The 21,776-nt window shown below is 39.5% G+C and overlaps 1 protein-coding gene across 1 annotated transcript; it reads left to right on the top strand.

Moving 5' to 3' along the window:
* The first annotated feature begins 18,427 nt into the window (after window positions 1–18,427).
* Window positions 18,428–19,924, top strand: LOC121876715 (shematrin-like protein 1). The gene is made up of 2 exons (XM_042382073.1): window positions 18,428–18,532; window positions 19,490–19,924. Exons 1-2 carry the CDS (start codon window positions 18,521–18,523, stop codon window positions 19,781–19,783), a joined length of 306 nt encoding a protein of 101 aa, XP_042238007.1. The 5' UTR covers window positions 18,428–18,520; the 3' UTR covers window positions 19,784–19,924.
* The last annotated feature ends 1,852 nt before the right edge of the window (window positions 19,925–21,776 follow it).

The raw sequence follows: 21,776 nt of genomic DNA on the forward strand, positions 1-21,776 counted from the left end.
AATGAAAGAATAAAGCAATGAGATAAATACAAAAATAAGGGAAGAATGTAGGAAGAAGAAGAGGAAACAATGATAGTAGGAAGGAGGAAGAGGCTGAGCCAAGGCGTGTATCACATGTCAAACTCTGGCGTGTACCGCGCCTGGGGAAGCATCAATTAATGGCGCCACATCCATCTTCAACCAGCGGCAACCCCTACCCACCCACCCAGCCACCCGTTCCCTGTTGGAGGCTCCGTGTGATGAGACTTTGACTAATGTTCTTTAATTATCGTCTTTACCTCATATGTCTAATGGCCAGGTACAGGTACGAAGATAATAAATTAGACACCAGGAATCTAATTACAAACACTAATACGACGCAGTCCATCAACACTGTGTAGAGCAATAATGAAAACAGACCCACAACTGAGATATTGTAATAACCTGGCGTCATTAATATAATTGAAGGATTATTCCACTATTTCAAGAGTATTCTAATTATCGTTTTTCAATTCGTTGCAGTTTCATCGTTCAATAAATCAAACAATAAAATATTTGCCTACATGTTTAAACGCTACTGGTCCCGTGGGTATTCTTATTTGCATGTGGAAATTGTCGTTGTCATAATTTGCAGGCCGTCGCTGGCAGGCTGGAGCAGGTGGGGAGACGCGGCGATTAGGGAAAATATATGACCAAAATATAATAAAAAGAGAGAAAGCAAGAGAAAAATCAATTGGGTGTTTCTATATATATAAGCTCATCCGAAGATTAGTTCTGAGCTTATTTCCCCCTCAGATTAAATATCCTAATCTAATCTAACCTAACCTTGTCCACAGGTAGCGTTATGGTGTTTAAAAATCAGGTGAAATAAACTGTGGGAGATAATCTTCAGGTTATAACTTAAGTGGTTGAGGTTTGTTATCGTCAACGACAATAACGTTAACGACCATAACACATCGGGACGGACGACATCGTACAGGTGAACTAGAACTGGCTTTTCAAGATACTGTTGACATAAGAATACAACTGTAGGTATAATGGTACACACACACACACACACACACACACACATTATTATTATTATTATTACACACGAAACTCAATCTACACCATTAAGGCTGAAAACCCGGACTCCCAGCGTGAGAATTAGTACCACTGTACCCAAAGGTCACCTAAATGGTCGAACAAGAAGTGGCGTATTCAATAAACCAGATAAAGAGAAGTGACTCACAAATCCAGGTGCGACAGAACACAGGTTACTACATATGCAGACAATGAAACACATGAGATCGAGCAGGACAGTCAAGAGCTCCCGAGGGCTGTGAGTCGGTAACCGGAGATCTGGCACAGGGTAAAGGATTGATCAAAGGCTCACAAACGTTAATTAATACAAGTTGAAGCTGTGATCTGACGCAACTGGAGGTTATCAGCTCCTCTAGTAGTGTAAAGTGCTGTTGGGAGGAGAACTTAGTCGACCTTGGAGAGGATCAATACAATTCGTGTCTGACTATGGCTCTTCTTGCGTCTTACCCCTCCCTATTGCCCTGAAGTTTGGGTTAGGTTAGGTTAGGTTAGGTTAAATTTAAGTGTGTTATGTTAGGTTAAATTTGAGTAGGTAAGGTTAGGTTAACGTTTGGGTGGTTAATCTGAAGGTAAAATAAGCTTGGGGTTAATCTTCATATCATCCATTTCTTTCATTTTATATTGACGGTATGTATTTGGTCTATCAGGATGTACCATCTCTTGACATACATCTATCTATCTATCTATCTATCTATCTACCCGAGTTCTGTCTGTTTTCTTTATTTTTTCTGGTAACATTCAGTGTATTTTAACATTGCTAACATCCAATACATTTTCAATATTCTCTCTTGCGTGTTTCGTCATTCTTTCCTCCCTCCTGGCCAAAGCAGCTTTACTATAATGAATATGTGAAGTCTCACCTTTCACCAATATTTTAGTTTCTTCTCTTCCCGTCCTTACCTCTAGCTCTTGTTTTCTTTCACTCAACCTCCACAACTTTCACACACATTTCATCATTTTCTTTTAAGGTGTAATGTTGTTTGCCTCTTGTGTTTTCAAGATGTGTGTGTGTGTGTGTGTGTGTGTGTGTGTGTGTGTGATACTAACGTCAATAATGGTTGCCTCTCGTGGTTGCCTAAACGTAAATTTGTTTCAGGTGTAAAAGCTGTCACCACCACAACATCTAGATTATAAGTTCATCACCACATGTCAAGAAATAACTAAAGATAACCAAACAACTCGCCGATTGCACTGGTTAACCATTATCCTGGAACACGACTCACCGATCACTTATCATCCACGTTCACAAAAAAGTGTGTACGTGTGTGTGTCCAGCAGAGAAAAAATAATGAAAAAAAGGTGTCATAGTGGCAAGGGAGGCAGACCCAGCAGACAACACACTGTATTATTACTACAGGTCATTCCGGGGTGATGAAGACTCTTTCCCAGGTGAGGAGGAAGGCAGTGAACCTTATTATATAACTGTGTAGGAAAAAGGTGGAGTATTGTGGGTATAACACACACACACACACACACACACACACACACACACACACACACACACACACACACACACACACACACACACACACACACACACACACACACACACACACACACACACACACACACACACACACACACACACACACACACACACACACACACACACACACACACACACACACACACACACACACACACACACACACACACACACACACCCCGGAGGCGAGACAAAGCCATAGTATTTAAAAGAATGTAGACATAAAAGAAAGAAATGCTAATGGAAGTTCTCCGAGGCATTAACATGTAAGGGTATCAGAGTAAATAATATATGTATGAACTTAGTGATATGTGATCAAGACAGGATTGAGAGCCCCGCTGGAACTACCAGACACACACATCACCAGCTGGAGGTAAGATAAAGGAGATTGGATGACAGGATGGCACTGGTGAGACGCCTTGCCAATCATGAGAGAAGGACAGAATTATGATGCAAGGGCCTATTGTAAATCCCGAGGAGGAAGGGATGTGTGTGATGATGGAGGGGTGGTGATGGAGGGGAGGTGTTGGGGAGAGGAAGAAAGGTGATGGTGGTGGGAGGAGGGGAGGAAGTGGTGATGGGGTGGTGATGGAGGGGAGGTGTTGGGGAGAGGAAGAAAGGTGATGGTGGTGGGAGGAGGGGAGGAAGTGGTGATAGGGTGGTGATGGAGGGAAGGTGTTGGGGAGAGGAGGTGTTGGAGAGGGGAGGAGGAGTGGAGAAGTGGTGGTGGGTGAAGAATGAAGGGGGTAATGGTGATGGAGGGAGGGCGACGAAGGATAACGAGGGGGAGATGGGTCGTGACAACACACCTGTACACATCTCTCCCAGAAACACCTTGAGTATCACCAGCCATTAAAACAGACAGACAGACAGACACACACAGACACACACACACGTTCCCTTTAAACCCATGATCATAAACCACAAAATGACTTCCAGAGATCTTTGTCGAGCGCTGTATATGTATATTTATTTTTTTCGATGATAATTTTTAAACCTTTTCCTACGTATTTATTTTTTCATTCACCACCGACGTCCATATTTTGAATCTAAATATATAATCCTTTTCAGAAATTTATTATTATTTAGTAAGAAAATGAGAATAAACATAGATTAATACTCCAGGTCGTCATATTTACCTTTTGACACGACTGGAGTCACCTGTAATCAACCTAGTTTATTATGGTACCAACGAACAGCCAGACCAATTTATGTTTTTTTTTATATAATATCACACCTCTTCACCCTACACATTGAGTGGGAGTTTCTATACAATGAATGCCATTTTTTTTCAGTCCATTCAATAAACACAACTGCCTTACAAATTTCAACACGATTGGTATTTAAATGAAAAAAGAGATTAAATTCGAGAATATTTTACCGAAAAAGAGAATGAATGAAAAAACCGAGAACCAGTACAAGTTGTCTCTCCCACTGAACACATATAACACATTAAATTAAAGCAGCAGTCAAGTTCATTTATACAAGATTGCTACACTGTATCTCACGTTTCACTAACTTTTTTTTTTGCTCTACTACCGCGCGCCGTTCCCAAAATTCGCACACCGTTGTGAACATTGGTGGAAATTGCATATGTGAAATATTTCGGATACCCGCAGTACAATATGGAAGGACTTGTGTTCCGTATATGCATCGAATTGTAGGCATTCTCCCTATATTTGTCCTTCGCTACTCCTGAACATTCCCGTATAACACAGATACCATTAAAACACTTAATTTGTATGGAATTACTCTGTATATAAACTTTTTTTTAGAGGTTTTCACACAGCTGTCTAGACTTATTTAAGGAGAAATAGGTATGACAAAGACGATAATCAGCAATGAATTGACTCAAATCGTTACATTAATTAGAGGTTACATATTCGTCAAACATTTTCTTGGAAACTTCCCGTATAATTTTTAGAGTTCGGTACAAGATAGTGATTAAGGTTACAACAACACAGAGAGCTTAAGCGTCATAGTGTAATGTCGTCTGTGCTGAAATGTTGAAAACAGAAAAATTCCCATTTTCTATAACTGGAAAAGCAATGTGTGGAAAGGCGAAGAGTTTGCTTTGAGTATTTCGTGTTTATTTATGGGATTAAATGCTACTGCAGGGACGATCAAAGGCAACCAACAGACTACACTTCCCGGACTGTTTACGATTCATTTGTTAATAACTTTTAGTATTTCGACAACAACAACTTTCACTATGGTGGGGTGTCTATTCTTCAGGTGATGTTATGCAGTAATGTTAAAAAGAACCACAACGCTAACAGTTATAAGGAGGGATGATAAAAACCTGCTTATTCTCTTCTGAAAAGACTTAAGATGTTGGATATATCAAGCGGCGAAAATTTCTGTTTTTCTCGTGTCCAGAGGATGTGCAACACTAACCTAACCTAACCTAACCTAACCTAACCTAACCTAACCTAACCTAATCTAACCTAACCTAACCTAACCTAATCTAACCTAATCTAACCTAACCTAACCTAACCTGACCTAAGCTAACATACCCCAATTCAATCAAAGCTCTCCCGATCAAACACAACATAACCTAACCCATCCCAACAAAATATGTCTTAACCTAACCTAACCAAACCTAAACTTTGATCTTCCTTCACAGAGTTTATTTACCCAGCTAACATATGACTATAACAACTCTCTAGAACCTCAGTCATATGATATCCCTCTTGAGAACCGTATATTCAGCCAAGTCAATCAAGTCATGAAGTAATTTGGTCTCTTACCTCACCTGTCCTACAATACCTGGATTCACTGGAGATGTAAGTCAATATTTTTATGTCTTTTGGTCAACAGAAAACGGATGTTAACAAAGAAAACATATAAATTCATCTTCTTGGGGTATAAATGATTCTTAAAAAAAAAAAAAAAAAAGTTTGTTTAGTAAATACATAGTCTCTAGTTGAATATATTTAACCTTTAATGTTAGTCTTCACACCTGATGGTCTTGTTGAGGCTCTACACACCCATAACACAATATATTTAAATTCCCTATCCCTTAGTTTTGTGGATCTGTTCTTGTTCTTTATATTCCAAAATTTCTGTGTATATATTTCTCTAAACGTGGCATGAGAATGAGTATCTGACCCTTCCAATGCTCTCCTCACTCTCTCTCTCTCTCTCTGTCTGTCTCTCTCTCTCTCTCTCCCCCACTCCATCACTCACCCTTACTTTTACCCTCGTCTCTCCTCCTCTGATGAATGGCTTATGTTTATTAATAGATCTTGTTATTTCAGTTTGTATTACCGGAGATCCTCTCTTTTATTTCATTCATTCTTCTTTTTTTTTAATTTAGACGTCAGAATGAGTTCAACACACTTGGTTCACTTAAGGGTGATCATGGAAGAATCTTTAACAACAGTCACTGATGTTCAACAAAATTGTGATTCGTTTTGGAAGATGTGGATTATAATAAGTATTGAATAACATGAACAAAACCCTCCCCCACCCCCCATAATTTACTTCACTTGGTTAAATTTCCTTAGGTCACCTGGGAGTTAGGTTAGGTTGCTTAATGAATACGTGTAATAAGCTAGGGGAATTATCTTCATGTGACCCGGGAAGTAAATATTATAAAGGAGAACTTAACCTGGAATGAGGTTGGGGCAGCGAGTCAGGCAGTCACTAAAGGCATACAACTGTACAATTAAGTCTAGCAGAGTTAAGTCGGGTTAAGCCACGCCGCCTGCAGCAGTAACTTACCACGCTCCGTGTCGCTTCATCAGCGACTGAGGAAAACCTTGCTAAAAACATACGAGCAAAGATGTAGATTAATTTAAAGGAAAGTGTTGCTTGATATTTTACTCCAGTTGAATGTAAATGAATCCCATGTAAGCGTCACTCTGTGATTTGTATTGAAATATTTAACCTCCAGATGGTTAAAGGTTCACTGCATAAACGACCCCTGCAAGGAGAGTGATTCGAACCCATTACCTGAACCCTTACTGATTTATGAAAACATTCCTATCCCGGTTATTTAGGAAGCTGTTACACTTGCATTTAATTATTTAACGTGTAGTGATGGTGAAGTGAAATTCCAACCTTTCACGGCACAAACTGATTGAGGAAACTTAACAATAAAAGGACTATCCATCAGCAAAAACAGTGAACAAACAACAAGATATATTTCCAACAACAGAAACAATGTATCACTTACAAGAGCTATTTTGACCAGCGAGAGACAAGAATTCCAACAACTAGACATATATTCACCAAGAGTATCATCAACAAGAGTTAATTTTACTACCACCAGCATTCCTCCCCACACGACACTAATACAGCAATGGTTCGCGATAATACCAGAACGGTTAAGCATCATGGAACACAGAATCAGGGCGGCTCATTCTTCATGGCACAGTTGGAGGGACACGCGTATACTGAAGTCTTAACCACTGCTTTAACTATGTTTATTGCCTACTAAATCTTTCTCCTACCGTCTCCCTCCCTCCCTCCCCTTGACCACCCCAAGTATCTCAGTATGACAGCCAAAAAAATTCTCGTTTTCTTTCGTTCTCTTTTTCTTTTTGAGGGGGGACTGATAGGATCTGTATTGATAGTGGTGTGGGGAGTTTCATCCAGCGACTGGTGGGGTGAGTGATTAAAGTCAAGCTTATTCTCTTCTGTAAAAAAAAGTAAAAAAAAAAAAATAAAAATAAAAATAATATTAATAAAAGTAACAAAATCCCTATCCCGGTAAATTTTATTCCAATGATAACTGTATTTCTATTTATCTTCCCATATTAAGATAAATCCTCTAAGCTATTGAGTCGAGCTGTGCCATAATTCAGGAACAAAAATGATACGAAATAATTAAACTTATGAAATAGATCACGATAACCAAAAGAACTATATAATTCTCCCGTAAAAACAAAAACAAAATCAAAACGTCCTTCCATTACTTCCCGTCGATATAGTTTTCAATAATAATTACATTCTTATAATAAAACATCTAACGACTCAACATGTGGTGCTAAATGAATAATACATAATATACACAACGGGAATAATGAAATGTAATATACACAAATGAATAAAAATTGCCAAATAATTATCAAATTATTTAGCGTATAAAAACTCAATGAACTATGATCGTCGCTAAAAAAAAAATTATATGTTTACGATTCTAAAGGGAAATAGTAAAGATTTCAGAAAGGATTTGAGGACATGTAAAATGAATAAGTGTGCTATTATAATTTTTAAGTGTGTATTAAAAAGTGTATAAGTATGTAATTATATTTTATTCCTTAAGTGTGTAGTAATATTGTTTTTCTAAGTATAAAGTCCGATATATTTTTTAAGTGTGCAGTGAGATGAATATGCTGTGTAGTGAGCCGAGTGTATATTAAGTGCACTGTAGTAAAACAAAATATACTTGTTAGTGAAATATATTTACATAGTGTGTAGTGTGGAAAAGTTGCCGGTAAGTCGATAAGCTTTTGTAAACCCTTTAATGTATAGAGAGAGAGAGAGAGAGAGAGAGAGCTGGCAGATGAAAGCGGTTGGATTTGAGGACTTTGGAGATTGATTGACAGGACTGCAAAAGTCGATAAGCTTGTGAGCCCTGTGGTGGTATTGAGTTGAGGGCGGAGAGAGAGAGAGAGAGAGATTAGAGAGAGAGAGAGAGAGAGACTTACCACTATCACACCCACTGTACGTAAATTCTGAAATAACTTTTTTTTTTTCACAATAAAATAAAACTGCGCCACCACCCTCACCCGGTACAATAATCTACGAGCTCTTGAATCGCCTTTATGCTAATTCCTAAAAAAAAAAAAAAAATAAAATAAATAAATCGTCTTTTTTTCGCTTTTGTGGTGGTATTCTGAATATTGCCATAGAAGGACAGTGCCTCGATGCCGCAGTTACAAATCAGACACTGCGGCAGCCTACGTTATGGTTTAGACTAGTAACGCACCAGAGATTAGGAGGAAAGGGAAACCGGATGTAGACAAATAACCTGTAAGAGGATCACTGTTAGGGTGAAGCTTAACGTTTTGTTCGTAATACCAGCGGAATGCATTTGGAGAGTTGGTTCAAGGTTTAGAGTGGTTCGATACTGTTTCTGGAGGCAGTTTTATGTATAGGAAATGGTAACAGTGTATTTATGGGCCCCAAAAAATGACTGTTGTTACGTTATCCCCTTGATCACAATGCCTTGCTCCTGAGCACTATGAATTCGCCCCTTGAGTACGACGATTTAACAAAGCTAATTATAGAATCTTGGTTACAATATTTCAACATATTTTAATGTGATTTTGATGTAAATATTATATATTATCTTTTCCATTAAATCCCTCTAATTATAGTTAAGTGTACAAAGCAACCCTGACCTCGGGCGGGTTGGGTGGTGGCGTGGTTGGGTGGGTGGAAGTGATGCGTGTTTCTCAGTGGTGTGGGAGTATCATTACGTAGAACTCTCACGTAGTTTCTACACTGTTAGGCTTGTGGTTGGTAGGTAAATATAACCCGGGGAGAGAGAATAAAAAAAAAACAAAAAAAACACTACCACACCCACACGAATACTCGGTTCCTAAAATATGCATAAAACAGTAAGCCTTTCTGATACTATTATACAGAACCTTGCTAGTATGGTGCTGGAAAACCTTGATCCAACCACATGCTCTGTATATTTTACCATATTTTGTGACCAATGGTTAATGTATCCCGGGATTAATTATAACATTACTCTTGTCTACTGTTAAAATAACCTCAAGTTTTTCTCTTTACTTCATCTGTATTCTATTTAAATGTTCAGATGTAAAGTGATATAAAATGCATAGAGGTTTATAATGGAGATAATGAGTTTAGTCTTATAATAGTAAACTAACAAGATATATTCTCGTGTGTATGCATATGTTTAGGGTTGTAAAATATGTATTTAATGACATAATCAACACGACGTTTAGGCAACAACATGTAAAACGTCTCAAAAACCCGTGAGAATTATGACAGGAGAACAAGCGCCTCGTAATATTCATTTCACTCTCAGTTTAACACTCCGGTCCTAGCTTAGCGCCGAGAGGAGACTATACTTAATGTCGAAGGGTTTAGAGTTTTCTTTTTTCGGCATTGAGTAAGGAAGACACTGCTGAAGGTTGTGTTGTGGTAGTTTGCTTATTAAAGAGCTGTAAATGTAAACACAGATATATTCAGTAGTTAGGGAGTTTGTTTATAGGACTCACTGTCTCGGGTTTAGTTTATGAACATCTCATTAAACCATAATATTTCTTGAATTAAAACGGATGACCGGAGGCAAAACATTGTATAATATGAAATTTGACCAAAACAATAGTAAAGTTAAGTATTATCTTACTTTAAAACACATTGCAAATTTATACTATATGTATAAACCTAAAGAATAATATCTCCCTTATTAGTAGTGATGTCACAATAGTAGTTAAGGGCAAAGGGTATTCCTGGCACTAATCTTCACAAAGTCTGAGTGCGGTAACTCCGGCCGCTACTGACTAACACCGGTTTAAAATGCAGCAAAAAATCGACAAGTCCTGTGACACAATTTTCAGTCTTGGTAAATAATTATTTTCATGATACATTATGTAATTTATAATTAAATACACGCTTGAAGTAATGTGAACTAGAGTTATATTTTAATGTTATGACTTGTTACTAATAAAGCAGTTTGATGTAATATAAATAAACATATTAACAGGATTCATTAAAGTTCGAATAGATGTTCAAAGTCTCAGTTGAAACGAACTTATCTTATAAAACAAGTCTGTATTCTCATAAAAGGAAGAGATATATATCTCAGTGTAGTTTAGCTCTGGTCTCGACTCCTCTGCGTGAAGTGATCCTAATATCTGAAGATCAGTTTCATTACAATGTTTGATTATCATCTTGAAATGTTGCCTTATTAGGTGGAGTTATCATTTAAGCTCGCAGGACTCACACAGTTTACTCACAGTGGGAGGAGAGTCACTAATAAGTTCAGAGGCTAGATTGTTGAAAGTTAGGAATGTATGAGCTCGTCAGCCTGTACAGTCAGAACAGATGGATTCATAAGTTATATTACAACATCCAAGACCAGGAAGAAAAGGTCTTAAAAGTGTTTGAGGAGTCGTAAATGGCTGAAGATGAACCTTAGATAAATCCAAACCCTTGATACGTATACATCACGATTAAACTCTGAAGGTGTTTATCTTATCCCCCAATGAGTGTGCATGAGTGCGTATCTGAAACAGGTGTACACATTATAAAGGGAACAGAATTATGTGAAACCGACTTATTGTACATATAAATAACACGAACCTTCCAATAATCATACACAGTTATAGACATGTTCACGCTGAGTTTAGTGCGTGAAAATAACATATAAGAACATGCACAAAATTAATATATCGGAAATACACAGAGGAAGCAACCAAATCCAAATAGACATTTCGACAAGGATGTTCTGAGAAATATTACGAGTTAAAAAAAAAGTTCGTAGAATTATCAACTATCTGTCACTATTTAAGAGCCACGATCAACGTTCTCTTCTCTACGCTCTGCTGTGCAAAGTAGGACATATACGATACGCCACAGCGCCAGATAGCGGGGCCGGACGCCTTCACCACGCCCACGCCCACACACACACCACGCCCAGCAACTCAACCAATATCACCCAACAGTACGTCTCATTCCAGCCAGGAGACAATAACAGCTCAGGGTTGTGTCATGGGAGTGGACCCGGGTATCTGACGAGAGACCTTGATACGCCTGGTGAACTGGAGCGGATACCTGTTGCTGCTTCTACGTCTTACAATATCCGGTCTTAGCACACAAAGGAGATGTGGGGGAAGTGGTGGTGGAGAGCTTGATGTGGGGCAGTGGTGAGGGGGTGGGGGAGGGGGGGGTGAGAGGAAGAGTCTAGGTGTGGGTGGTGAAGGGAGAGAGAGCTGAGAGGGTGAGAGGTCGGGGTGTATTTAAGGGATAAGCGGGGCGCGTGTTTGTGGTAGGAATTGAAAGTGGTTGGAAGTGTGGAGGAGTAAGATAAGGAGACAGGGGTGTTTGTGGTTGGAGAATGGGTGGTGGGGAAGGAGCTGTAGGGTGGAGGGGTAAGGGTTTGTGGGAAAGAAAAGGAGGAAGAGGAGGATGGGGAGGTGAAATTTGGGTGGCAGAGGTTAAGGCTGTGGGAGAGTGGGTGGCAGAGGTGAAGGTGACGGGAGAGTGGGTGGCGGAGGTAAAGGCGGTGAGAGAATGGGTGGAGGCGGTGGGAGAATGGGTGGCGGAGGTGGGGGCGGTGAGAGAATGGGTGGCGGAGGTGAAGACGGTGAGAGAATGGGTGAAGGCGGTGGGAGAATGGGTGGCGGAGGTGGAGTAAGTGGGAGAGTCGGTGACGGAGGTGGAGGAAGTGGGAGAGTGGTGGTAGAAGAGTGGTTGGCGGAAATGGAGGCTAGGGGAAGTGGGCGGTAGAGGTGGAGGCAACGGGAGAGAAGAGGAAGGGTACATGAGACAGGAAAGTAAGAGGAAACACACATGAAGAAGTGGAGGAGGGGGGGGGGGAACACGAGGCAGGAAGGGAAGAGGGAGGAAGCAAATTTTTGATGGTCTGTGAACCTCAATGCCCAGTGTTTGTCCTTCTCCTCTCTCAGCTTCTCTGCTTTATATAACATCCCTTTTATATTGATACTCAAAATACATCATTCGTCATTTGACATTTTAAAATCAATTCAAGGGGCAATTTATAAACCAATCTTCATCACACACACACACACACACACACACACACACACACACACACACACATACACACACACACACACTTCCGTCGGGGTGAGACAAGATCAACACAATAATAAGAACCTTGAACATTCTTTTCTCGGATTCACGGTCACGATGATTACTCCAAAATATCTTCCCAACCATTTACCAACCGGTTACACGGGGTAATTTCCTCCCAACTGACGGTCAACAGACGTAAACAGATGCCTTCCCTGACATGTTTTTTCCTTCTAAGTGAGACTTTTTTTTTTTCAACTGGAATTCATGTGATCACGTGGAGATTAGCCACCACCTCAGTTTATTTCACCTGGGCCGGATGTTAGCAGCGAGCCACCCCAAGACTGCATTTATGGCAACACACACACACACACACACACACACAATACCTGGTCTTCCTCCCTAAATGCCACACAACGTAAACACCTAGAAAAAGTGCAAAAGAGGGCATGCAAAATTATTCTCTCCTCTTCCTACTCCACATATCAAGAAGCGCTCAACACACTGACCCTTTCGACTCTCACTGACCATCACCACGACCTTATCTGCAAATTTGGTAAGAAGCTTCTACACCATCCCGACACCGGCTCCTACTACCACCTGACATCCCCTGTCCGAGAATTGCTGTTCGACACCACAACCGCATCCAGCCCATACGTGCACGAACTGATCGCTATAAGAACAGCCCAGTCCCAACCATTGTAAAAATTATCAATAACTTGTAATAAATCAGTGTATTCACTCCCGGTAAACACTGCTCCTTACACTGTCACTATGTTGAAATGAACTGTAGTTTGAGCTGATCCCCATCTAGTTATTATATGTCTTATTTGTGTCACTTATGTTACTTGTATATTATTTGTAACTCGTAACCCATTCCCCAAATATGTAACTGTATATTTTCAGCCTTCTGGCTGCCAAGCTCTTTCAATAAACCGTTTATTATTATTATTATTATTATTATTAATAGTGCACAGAAACTCATTCACGTGCAATAAAAGCAAGAACACGAGAACACATGGGAATACTACAGCACATTAAGAAACACACACATTTAACACCTACGCATCACAAGTTAACCTCACACACGATGAAGTAAATATGAAGTTTGATAATTATAGAACTATAAATTGGTTATAAAAATTATAGCGCATTTCTTTCCCTCTCTACAGTTTATCTATTTTCTATCGTATTTTGATTCCCGGAGAGAGAGAGAGAGAGAGAGAGAGAGAGAGAGAGAGAGAGAGAGAGAGAGAGAGAGAGAGAGAGATTTTTAAACTTTTTCATGAAATTGGCCGGGTCTGTCGGTAAGTTACGACAGATAAACAAAACTTAAGGAAAAGTGGTCAGTTTCTTTCTAGGACTCATGGACACGACTTAACATTATGGAGTGCTAATGTCATCAGTCCAAACTCTTACCAGAACAAATTTTAATTAGAGTAAAAAATTCGTGTTAAGTCTGTTCTTGCATGAAGTTCTTGGAGAGTTGGTGTGCAGGGGTTATGGCAGAGATAGATAGATGGAGTGGTGATTATGTAGACAAGTAGGTATATAAGGTTAGATCAGGACAATCACATACTTGGATCATTCTGAATACATTTATTGTCTGAGGAAAATTGCCCGAAATAAGGCGATACCATCCACATCCATTCCTTCTATCTGTAGATGCTCCCGTAAAGATGGCTATTGGAAAGTGACCCAAGGCTGTGGGCAAAAGGTAGCCCATATTGGCGAACATGGTAGTCTTCAGCTGTAGGGAGTTGAAATTATCTACAAGCTGCACATATATCCATGTGGTCTTCCTCACCCTGCTATATGGCAGTGAGACATGGGTCACATACAGGAGACACCTTAAGGCACTTGAAAACTTTCACCATCGTAGTCTACGTTCCATCCTCCGAGTTCGCTGGGAAGACAAGAGAACGAATGTCAGTATTCTCGCTGACACCAACTGTAGGAGCATCGAGGCTGCCATTATCCATGGATAACTACATTGGACTGGCCATGTTACCCGCATGGACAACAGTAGACTGCCAAAGCAGCTACTTTTCAGTCACTTAATGAATAGTAAACGTAACGCTGGCGGACAACGGAAAAGGTATAAGGATAGCCTTTAGACAAACCTGAAAAAGTGCCAAATCGACCCCTTTACCTTGGAGACGATTACTCCACACCGTAACGCTTGGAGGAGCACCACATAAGAAGGTGTCAATACTTTCGAGTTAGCCCGACTGCAGACCGAGGCGGGCAAGCACCAACGCTGGAAAGACGCTGCCGCCGCCCCTCCCGCACTAGATGTACCCCTCCATACATGCAATATCTGTTGACGGTCCTGCCGGTCTCGTATTGGCCTCTCGAGTCACCCCAGAGCAAACCAACGAAGTTGACATTTCAAATAACTCATATTATTGTACCATAGTTGCATGATCGTCATACTCGATTCCGACTGACAGCAAAATAGTAGTAGTATATCATACTATAGTTGGAGTTTGCGTTAGAAATAAATTTCATAGAAAAAAATTTTATGCAAATATATTTGAAAGAAAAATCATAATGTATTATGGAATGTTGTTGTGGTCGAGCGTCCTTACTATTGTGAAGGCCAGACACTAGTAAGACTCAAGGTTGTGAGGATAATTCTTGGCGAGGGTGTGGTGTCCTGAGAGAGAGAGAGAGAGAGAGTAAAACATTCTTCCAACGGATCTTGAAACCAATGCATCCGACCGTAGTCTATAGCGCTCGTATTGTACCCAAGGCGTCAAACATCTAAGAGAACGAGCGTAATAGGGCCAGATGTGTACGGAGGGAAAGGAGACAATCGCGCTCCTAGAGACCTTCCACCCAACCCACAAGCTGTCCTGACCAATGTGCGATAGAGCCTGCGGGTCAAGGATCGGACTCCACAGCCTCATCCAGTGGCACCGCCGACAACATCCCTGGTTCACCACTCATCATCATCATTGATTTTATAATGAAGCAGAATCGTCGTCGTTAATAACAAAAGCCGTAAATAAGATATCCAACACAAAGAAAAACTGAAGCCCAGAGTACGTGGTGAGGAAATGGTAGTGAGCAGTGACCACCTATCTATTGGTGAAGGAAAGAAATACAAGGGTTTAATGCACTAGCTGTTTGACTTAGAAGATGAATCAAGTCGATGCCTCTGTTTTCCAGGGACTGAGAGCGATGATTCATTTAATAAGCAATTATTGTTATTAAATTGAAAAGTAGTGAAAACTTTAATAATTTCTGGTGAAGGAAAAGTGAATAGAAATGTATTAATGATACGCTCAGGTGGAAAGTAGTGAAAATCTGATCATTTTTGGTGAAGGGAAAGTGAAAAGAACTGTAGTAATGGTATGTTTTGGTGAGCAGTAGACACACAAGATGAACAGTGCCACACTAGACCTTGATTTGTGATTCAAGATGGGATTTACCGTAAAGGGAGACACGGATGTTAATGTCGGCCAAAATCTTTACCATGAAAAGAGGAGGAGGAGGAGGAGGAGGAGGAGGAGGAGAAGGAAGAGAAGAAGGAGAAGGAGAAGGAGAAGGAGAAGGAGAAGAAGAAGAATTAATGAATAAGACAAGTGTATATATTTAGGCCTATAGTGTGGGAAGACTTTAATGGTCGTGGGTGTAAAAAGATATGTGACTGTGAGGACTAAAGACAGCAGTGAAGTGATGTTTACGTTTACATGTCTAACACTACCATAAGAGAAACAACAAGATGAAACCAAAAGATGAAAACAAATCTTAATAAAGTTTATAATGTGGGAAGATGAATCATGTATGGGCTGGCCAGGTATATAGAGAGAGGCAATAATGACGCTCGGAGTTCGATATGACTTAAACTGTAAAATATTCAAGGGGGAATAAGGACGTGACAACAGTTTAAGCTGATATATCTCTCACTCAAGGCACCTTGACGTGTGGCCTTGGGAAGTCCTTCAAGATTCAATGACAAGGACGCCTATTAGAACACAATCTGGTATAATCACTGTCCTCCACGAGACTTACCCAGGTTCAAAATGTTTTTATAGTGAATTTGATTGTTATATGTATAAGTTGGTGTGTGTTACTTTACTGCTCCTTAGTGTGGTTAAACATGCATAAGTGAGTGTGTTTGTGCTTGCGTTCGCATATGAGCGAGTGTACTTGCGTGTATTTGTCGTTGTAATAAATAATAATAATAATAATAATAATAATAATAATAATAATAATAATAATAATAATAATAATAATAATAATAATAATTAACGGTTTATTGAAAGAGCATGGCAGCCGGAAGGCTGAAAATATACAGTTACATAATTGGGGAATGGGTCACTTGATTTACAAATAATATACATGTAATATAAGTGATACAAATATGATATATAATAACTAGGTGGGGAGAAGGTTATACTGCAGGGCATTTCAACACAGTGACAGTACAAAAAGTGAGATTGACTGGGAGTGAATACACTGATTGATTACAAGTTATTGATAATTTTTACAATGGTTGGGACTGGGCTGTTCTTCTAGCGATCAGTTCGTGCTCGTATGGGCTGGATGCGGTTGTGGTGTCGAACAGCAATTCTCGGACGAGGGATCTCGCGTGTGTGCGTGTTTTCTTTTTCATGTGTCTGCGTAGAATTGAGTGTCTTTGTCGTCTAAGTATATGACATATCTATTGAGTTGAAGTGACGATTCGAGTAATTGTAATTTTATGATTTACTTTATAGGATCAACAATCATCTTCATCATTTTATTTATAACTTCTGCAACATTTTTGTACAGAAAACTCACAAGTAAGCATTCACCCAGGCACCTCCATCCATACATAACAACAGGACGCCACACCTTCTCTAAGCATAATCATGACAACCTTGGCTGTTGACAACTGTCCTTCAAGTGGTTGCTAGCTCATCGTGACGATAAAATTCCGAAAGTGCTTGTTGTCAGATAACGATTCCTAAGGCAGCCTCCAACTATCGCAAAAATACTATCCGCCTCACCCAAAGAGTAATGTCATAATGGTAATCACATACGAGGTAGAATGCTCAGGTCAAGTAATGTTACGTGTCAGGAGAGGTTGAGGGTAGAGGCCTCAGACTGACAAATGCAGGCTACGGGCGTTCCGGCTTTCTTTAAAACATATCAATATATATTCTTGTTCGGGTTAAAGAACTAAGTCACAGGATAAGTTTACATTGTAGGAAAATAACTACACGTTTCATGTAGTTGTTCAGCTCCGTTTTTTGTCGTATTTTTCGCCTAACAAGCTCAGATTTTATAAAAAGCTATAACATGTACTATAAATATTTTTGTTGCATTAAGAATTCCATTTTTTAGATCTGTTGTATCTAAAACTGACGTTAATGTATTTATTATATTACATGAGAAATTTGTTTATGTTTCATCTATCAAAAGTTTTCATCAACCCACAAGTTGTTTATCGTGAAGTTCTCCTGACACTGTACACAACACGTGGCCACAGGTTTGAGGCGGTCAAGAACCTCGTCCTCTGTGGCAGGTGGGAAATATTATACTATACATCTATTTTTCATAACAGTGAAAACTTTCAGATAAATTTATTAATTATTTTTACCCGATGAAATATTTTTACTTAAAATTCCGGGAAACAACAAAATAAATGAGGAATAACAATTATTCACAGACTGGAAACGGATATTATTCATCTGAGGACAAACAAGGAGCGGCGGCACCCTCTCCTGGCTCCCGGCGTCCTCGTGAACCCTCACTGGGGTCGACTGGCAGCTGGATGCCACTGTCCCGGAGGTGTCACTTATAGATCATGCAGAAAAGAAATACGACAGCAAAAACAACTATGCAATTATTAGGCTTTAATAAACATCATCAGCTGTGGTAACTTAGCTGCTCCAATAACTTGAGCCTCATCAGCTGTCTGTCTCTTCACACGGCGTCGTTTAAGGGACACACGTGGCCATTGTCCGTTACTTATAATATTTTGTTTTAAAATTTGGGGACATATTTTATTCTTTATGGACTTAAGGTTAGAGAGATGAACCAACTCATACTACAGTTGTCCTGGCAGCCTTGTTCAGCTCCATCACCACACCGAGACGCATAATACCTGGAGTGTGACAAGTTCCTCAGCCAGGTGATCTGGGTGGTGAAGTGGCCGGGTATAAAAGAGTAGAGGGCCTCTTCACACACACTCAGTCATCTCCTCGTTCACCAGAAGAGTGATACATCGTAACCATGAAGGTCTTGGTGAGTCCCAAGTGTAGAATTTCTATATTATGCACAACAGTTTCTTGTGTCTCAACACAGTTTTAGCTGACAACAAGTCCCTTTGGTGGAATTATCCCCCCCCCAACACACACACACACACACATTACTACATCATCAGGCCCCTCGTAACACCATCTGTGAGGGAATTACTACACCACGTCAAGCCCCTCATAACACCACCTGTGAGGGAACTAGTACTCCACGTGATGCCCCTCATAACGCCATCTGTGAGGGAGTTACTACACTACGTGTCTGCTGTTCAACACCTCAGCTCACATGATCTACGTGTGTAAACATTAATCTGTATGTTCACTGTATGTTCCTTCACCTTTCTCTAATGAAGGCTTTTGTTAAACCACCAATGTATGTAATAAGTCATTTATGTCCAATGTATATTTTCAGCCTTCGGGCTGCAAACTTTTTCAATAAACCGTTTATTATTATTATTATTATTATTATTATTATTATTACACACACACACACACACACACACACACACACACACACACACACACACACACACACACACACACACACACACACACACACACACACACAAAAAGGAATTTTCGAAAATAAACCCTCCCATTAAACCTAAAAACACTGCAGGTTTTTTTTATTGTTATAACTCTAAGAACGTGAATGACTATTTGAGAAATAATATCAATTGTGATTAATTTAAGACGTAATTTAGTACTTTAAAGAAGCAGTAATGACTTAGTTTAGGTCAGATTAGGTTGGTTAAATTACGCTAAGTTGAAATCATATATAATGTACCTACAAAACTGTCTCCACCTGTTCCTGTTTCCATAAAAATAACACAACTAGTATTAAAAATGTCCACATTCGGCCCCACACCCGAGCACATGGTACAGTTATATATAGAGAGAGAGATGTACTGTACATGAGTTAACTTATCATTCTTTGTACCGACAGATCCTCGTCGTCCTGCTTAATGTTGTTGCAGCAATGCCAAACCCCGCAGCAGACCCAGACCCCGCAGCACACCCAGATCCCGCAGCAGACCCAGACCCGGCAGCAGACCCAGACCCCGCAGCAGACCCTGGTTATGGTTACGGCTACGGTGGCGGCTTAAGCTATGGCCGACCTCTGTACGGCTACGGCTATGGAGTCCCTTATTATAGCCATGGCTACCGTCTGCCCTACTACAGCTATAGTTACGGTCTGCCTTACTACAGCTACGGTTACAGGAAAAGTCTTTACGGCTAAGTGGCAGTAAATCCTAGGACAACCATGACTACCACCATGTGTACCCAACCAAACAGTACAATCCCCCTCATGGACACAGTAAAGAACTCCCCTTAAGCATGATATTGTCCCCTATCAAATATTAAAGTATTGGCAGCATCATTTGTGTTTCATGAATACCTGTAACATGATAGCTGTTTATTGATATACTGTAGAGAGAAACAAGAGAGATGAAGTGACTTATTTAGAATATCTGAAACAATAAGTGAAATTAGAGACTGTTGGTGTGTTTGTGCCTGAAGGTGATTATCAAGACAGCATCAGAATTAAATCATGGATAATGTGAAGATTAGGCACCCCAGCTTAATTCACCTGATAAAAAATAAATAAAATAATCACCGTAATGCTAACAGAAACGATCCTAACCTAACCCTAACACTCCCTAGGTATCGTAAGACTGGGGGTGCTTAATATTCACATCATCTGAATTATTTGTTGTAATGCTCTGATCACTTTAGGTATGTCAGGCTATGTCACTGACTAACCTAAACCTGTATAATTTCTTCAGAGATCTTACCCAAGCGGTTTTTTTTTATCGAGTTACATAAAAGATGAGTTCAACTTAGATAACCTGTCGTGCCTACAGTATTTTATCTACAAGTTTACTTACAGAAAACTCACAGACTCATGAACAGAGATATAGAGAGATTCATAGATAAACTCTCACAGAAAGACAGACTCACCGGGAAATTCACAGACTAAAATAATACACAGATATTCACAGACAAACAAAGATAAACCCACAGAAAGATTCAAAGACTTACAAACGACGCTTCAAGTCCACACAAGCAGGGATAAAAAGTTCTTGCGCTAAAAACTCTTGGATTTATGGAATACGTGCAGGAAAGTTTTTAAAAGATGTGTTTTATATCTTTATTGGAGGCTGGAATAAAGTTTTGAATGGTTTAGTTGAAAAAGAATGACTTGATCACCAGGAATCATAATAATAAACATTTGATCACCTTATATTTTTTTAACATACTCCAATGGTATTTGTATTCAGAAACGTGAGATTATTCGCCTAAGAGAATAAGAGTGTTAGTATTATGAAGACTATTACTACGACTATTATTACTACTACAACTACTACGACTACCACTACTGTTATTATCATTATATCCAGTAACAATGCCACTGATGTCATCATTACTGTTATCAATAAGCCTTTGGAAGATAATCTATAGCTAACGATAACACAAAGTCACTTCATTCACTCAGCTGTAAGAGGAAAAACCTTGAGGCTGTGACTAAAATAAACCCATTTATACTTTACATGAGGAGAAATTTGGTAATTCCCGCTAAGTATGAAGCAACTAACTCTTATCACGGTAATGTTTTTACACGAGATACGCTGCATGCCTGAAGGTTGTGTGTTTGTTTTCACCTTGTGTGTGTGTGACCTGTGAAAATCTACACACACACACACACACACACCAACGGGCTTAACATCTAAAAACAAAATAACATGAGTACTCTACATTACTAAGTACTCAGACAATTTCTTCTGTTTGTATCAGACTTCACACAGTGTCCCAACATTGTAGTTCTTGTCGTAACAAAGTTTTTAGTGAAATTTCCGATTACATTTATTTTTATTTTTGGAGAGTGTTACGGTTTACGGTGTTAATAAATGATCTTATTTCAACGTGGAAGTTTTTTTTCTTCTTCGGTAAATGATGTCTGAGATGTCTGCTGCAATCTAGTGTTGGTATTATCCGATAAACTGTTTTGATGTGTCACGTATATATGAATGCACAATTTCCATCAGTTTTCGTAAATGCGTTAATTCACCCAATTCGTTTAAGGAACGTCGTATGTGTTGTACTATACATTATATTTGGAGTATTATATTTCGATTTTTTTTCTACTAACTTACAGTAACCTACATAACATTGCAATATATTGATCTGATGAAAATAAGTTTCAAAAGAACTACTGTAATATGTGTTTCATT

The sequence above is a fragment of the Homarus americanus genome, unplaced genomic scaffold (genome assembly GCF_018991925.1).
Source record: "Homarus americanus isolate GMGI-L3 unplaced genomic scaffold, GMGI_Hamer_2.0 scaffold53604, whole genome shotgun sequence".
In the NCBI taxonomy this organism is placed as follows: domain Eukaryota; kingdom Metazoa; phylum Arthropoda; class Malacostraca; order Decapoda; family Nephropidae; genus Homarus; species Homarus americanus.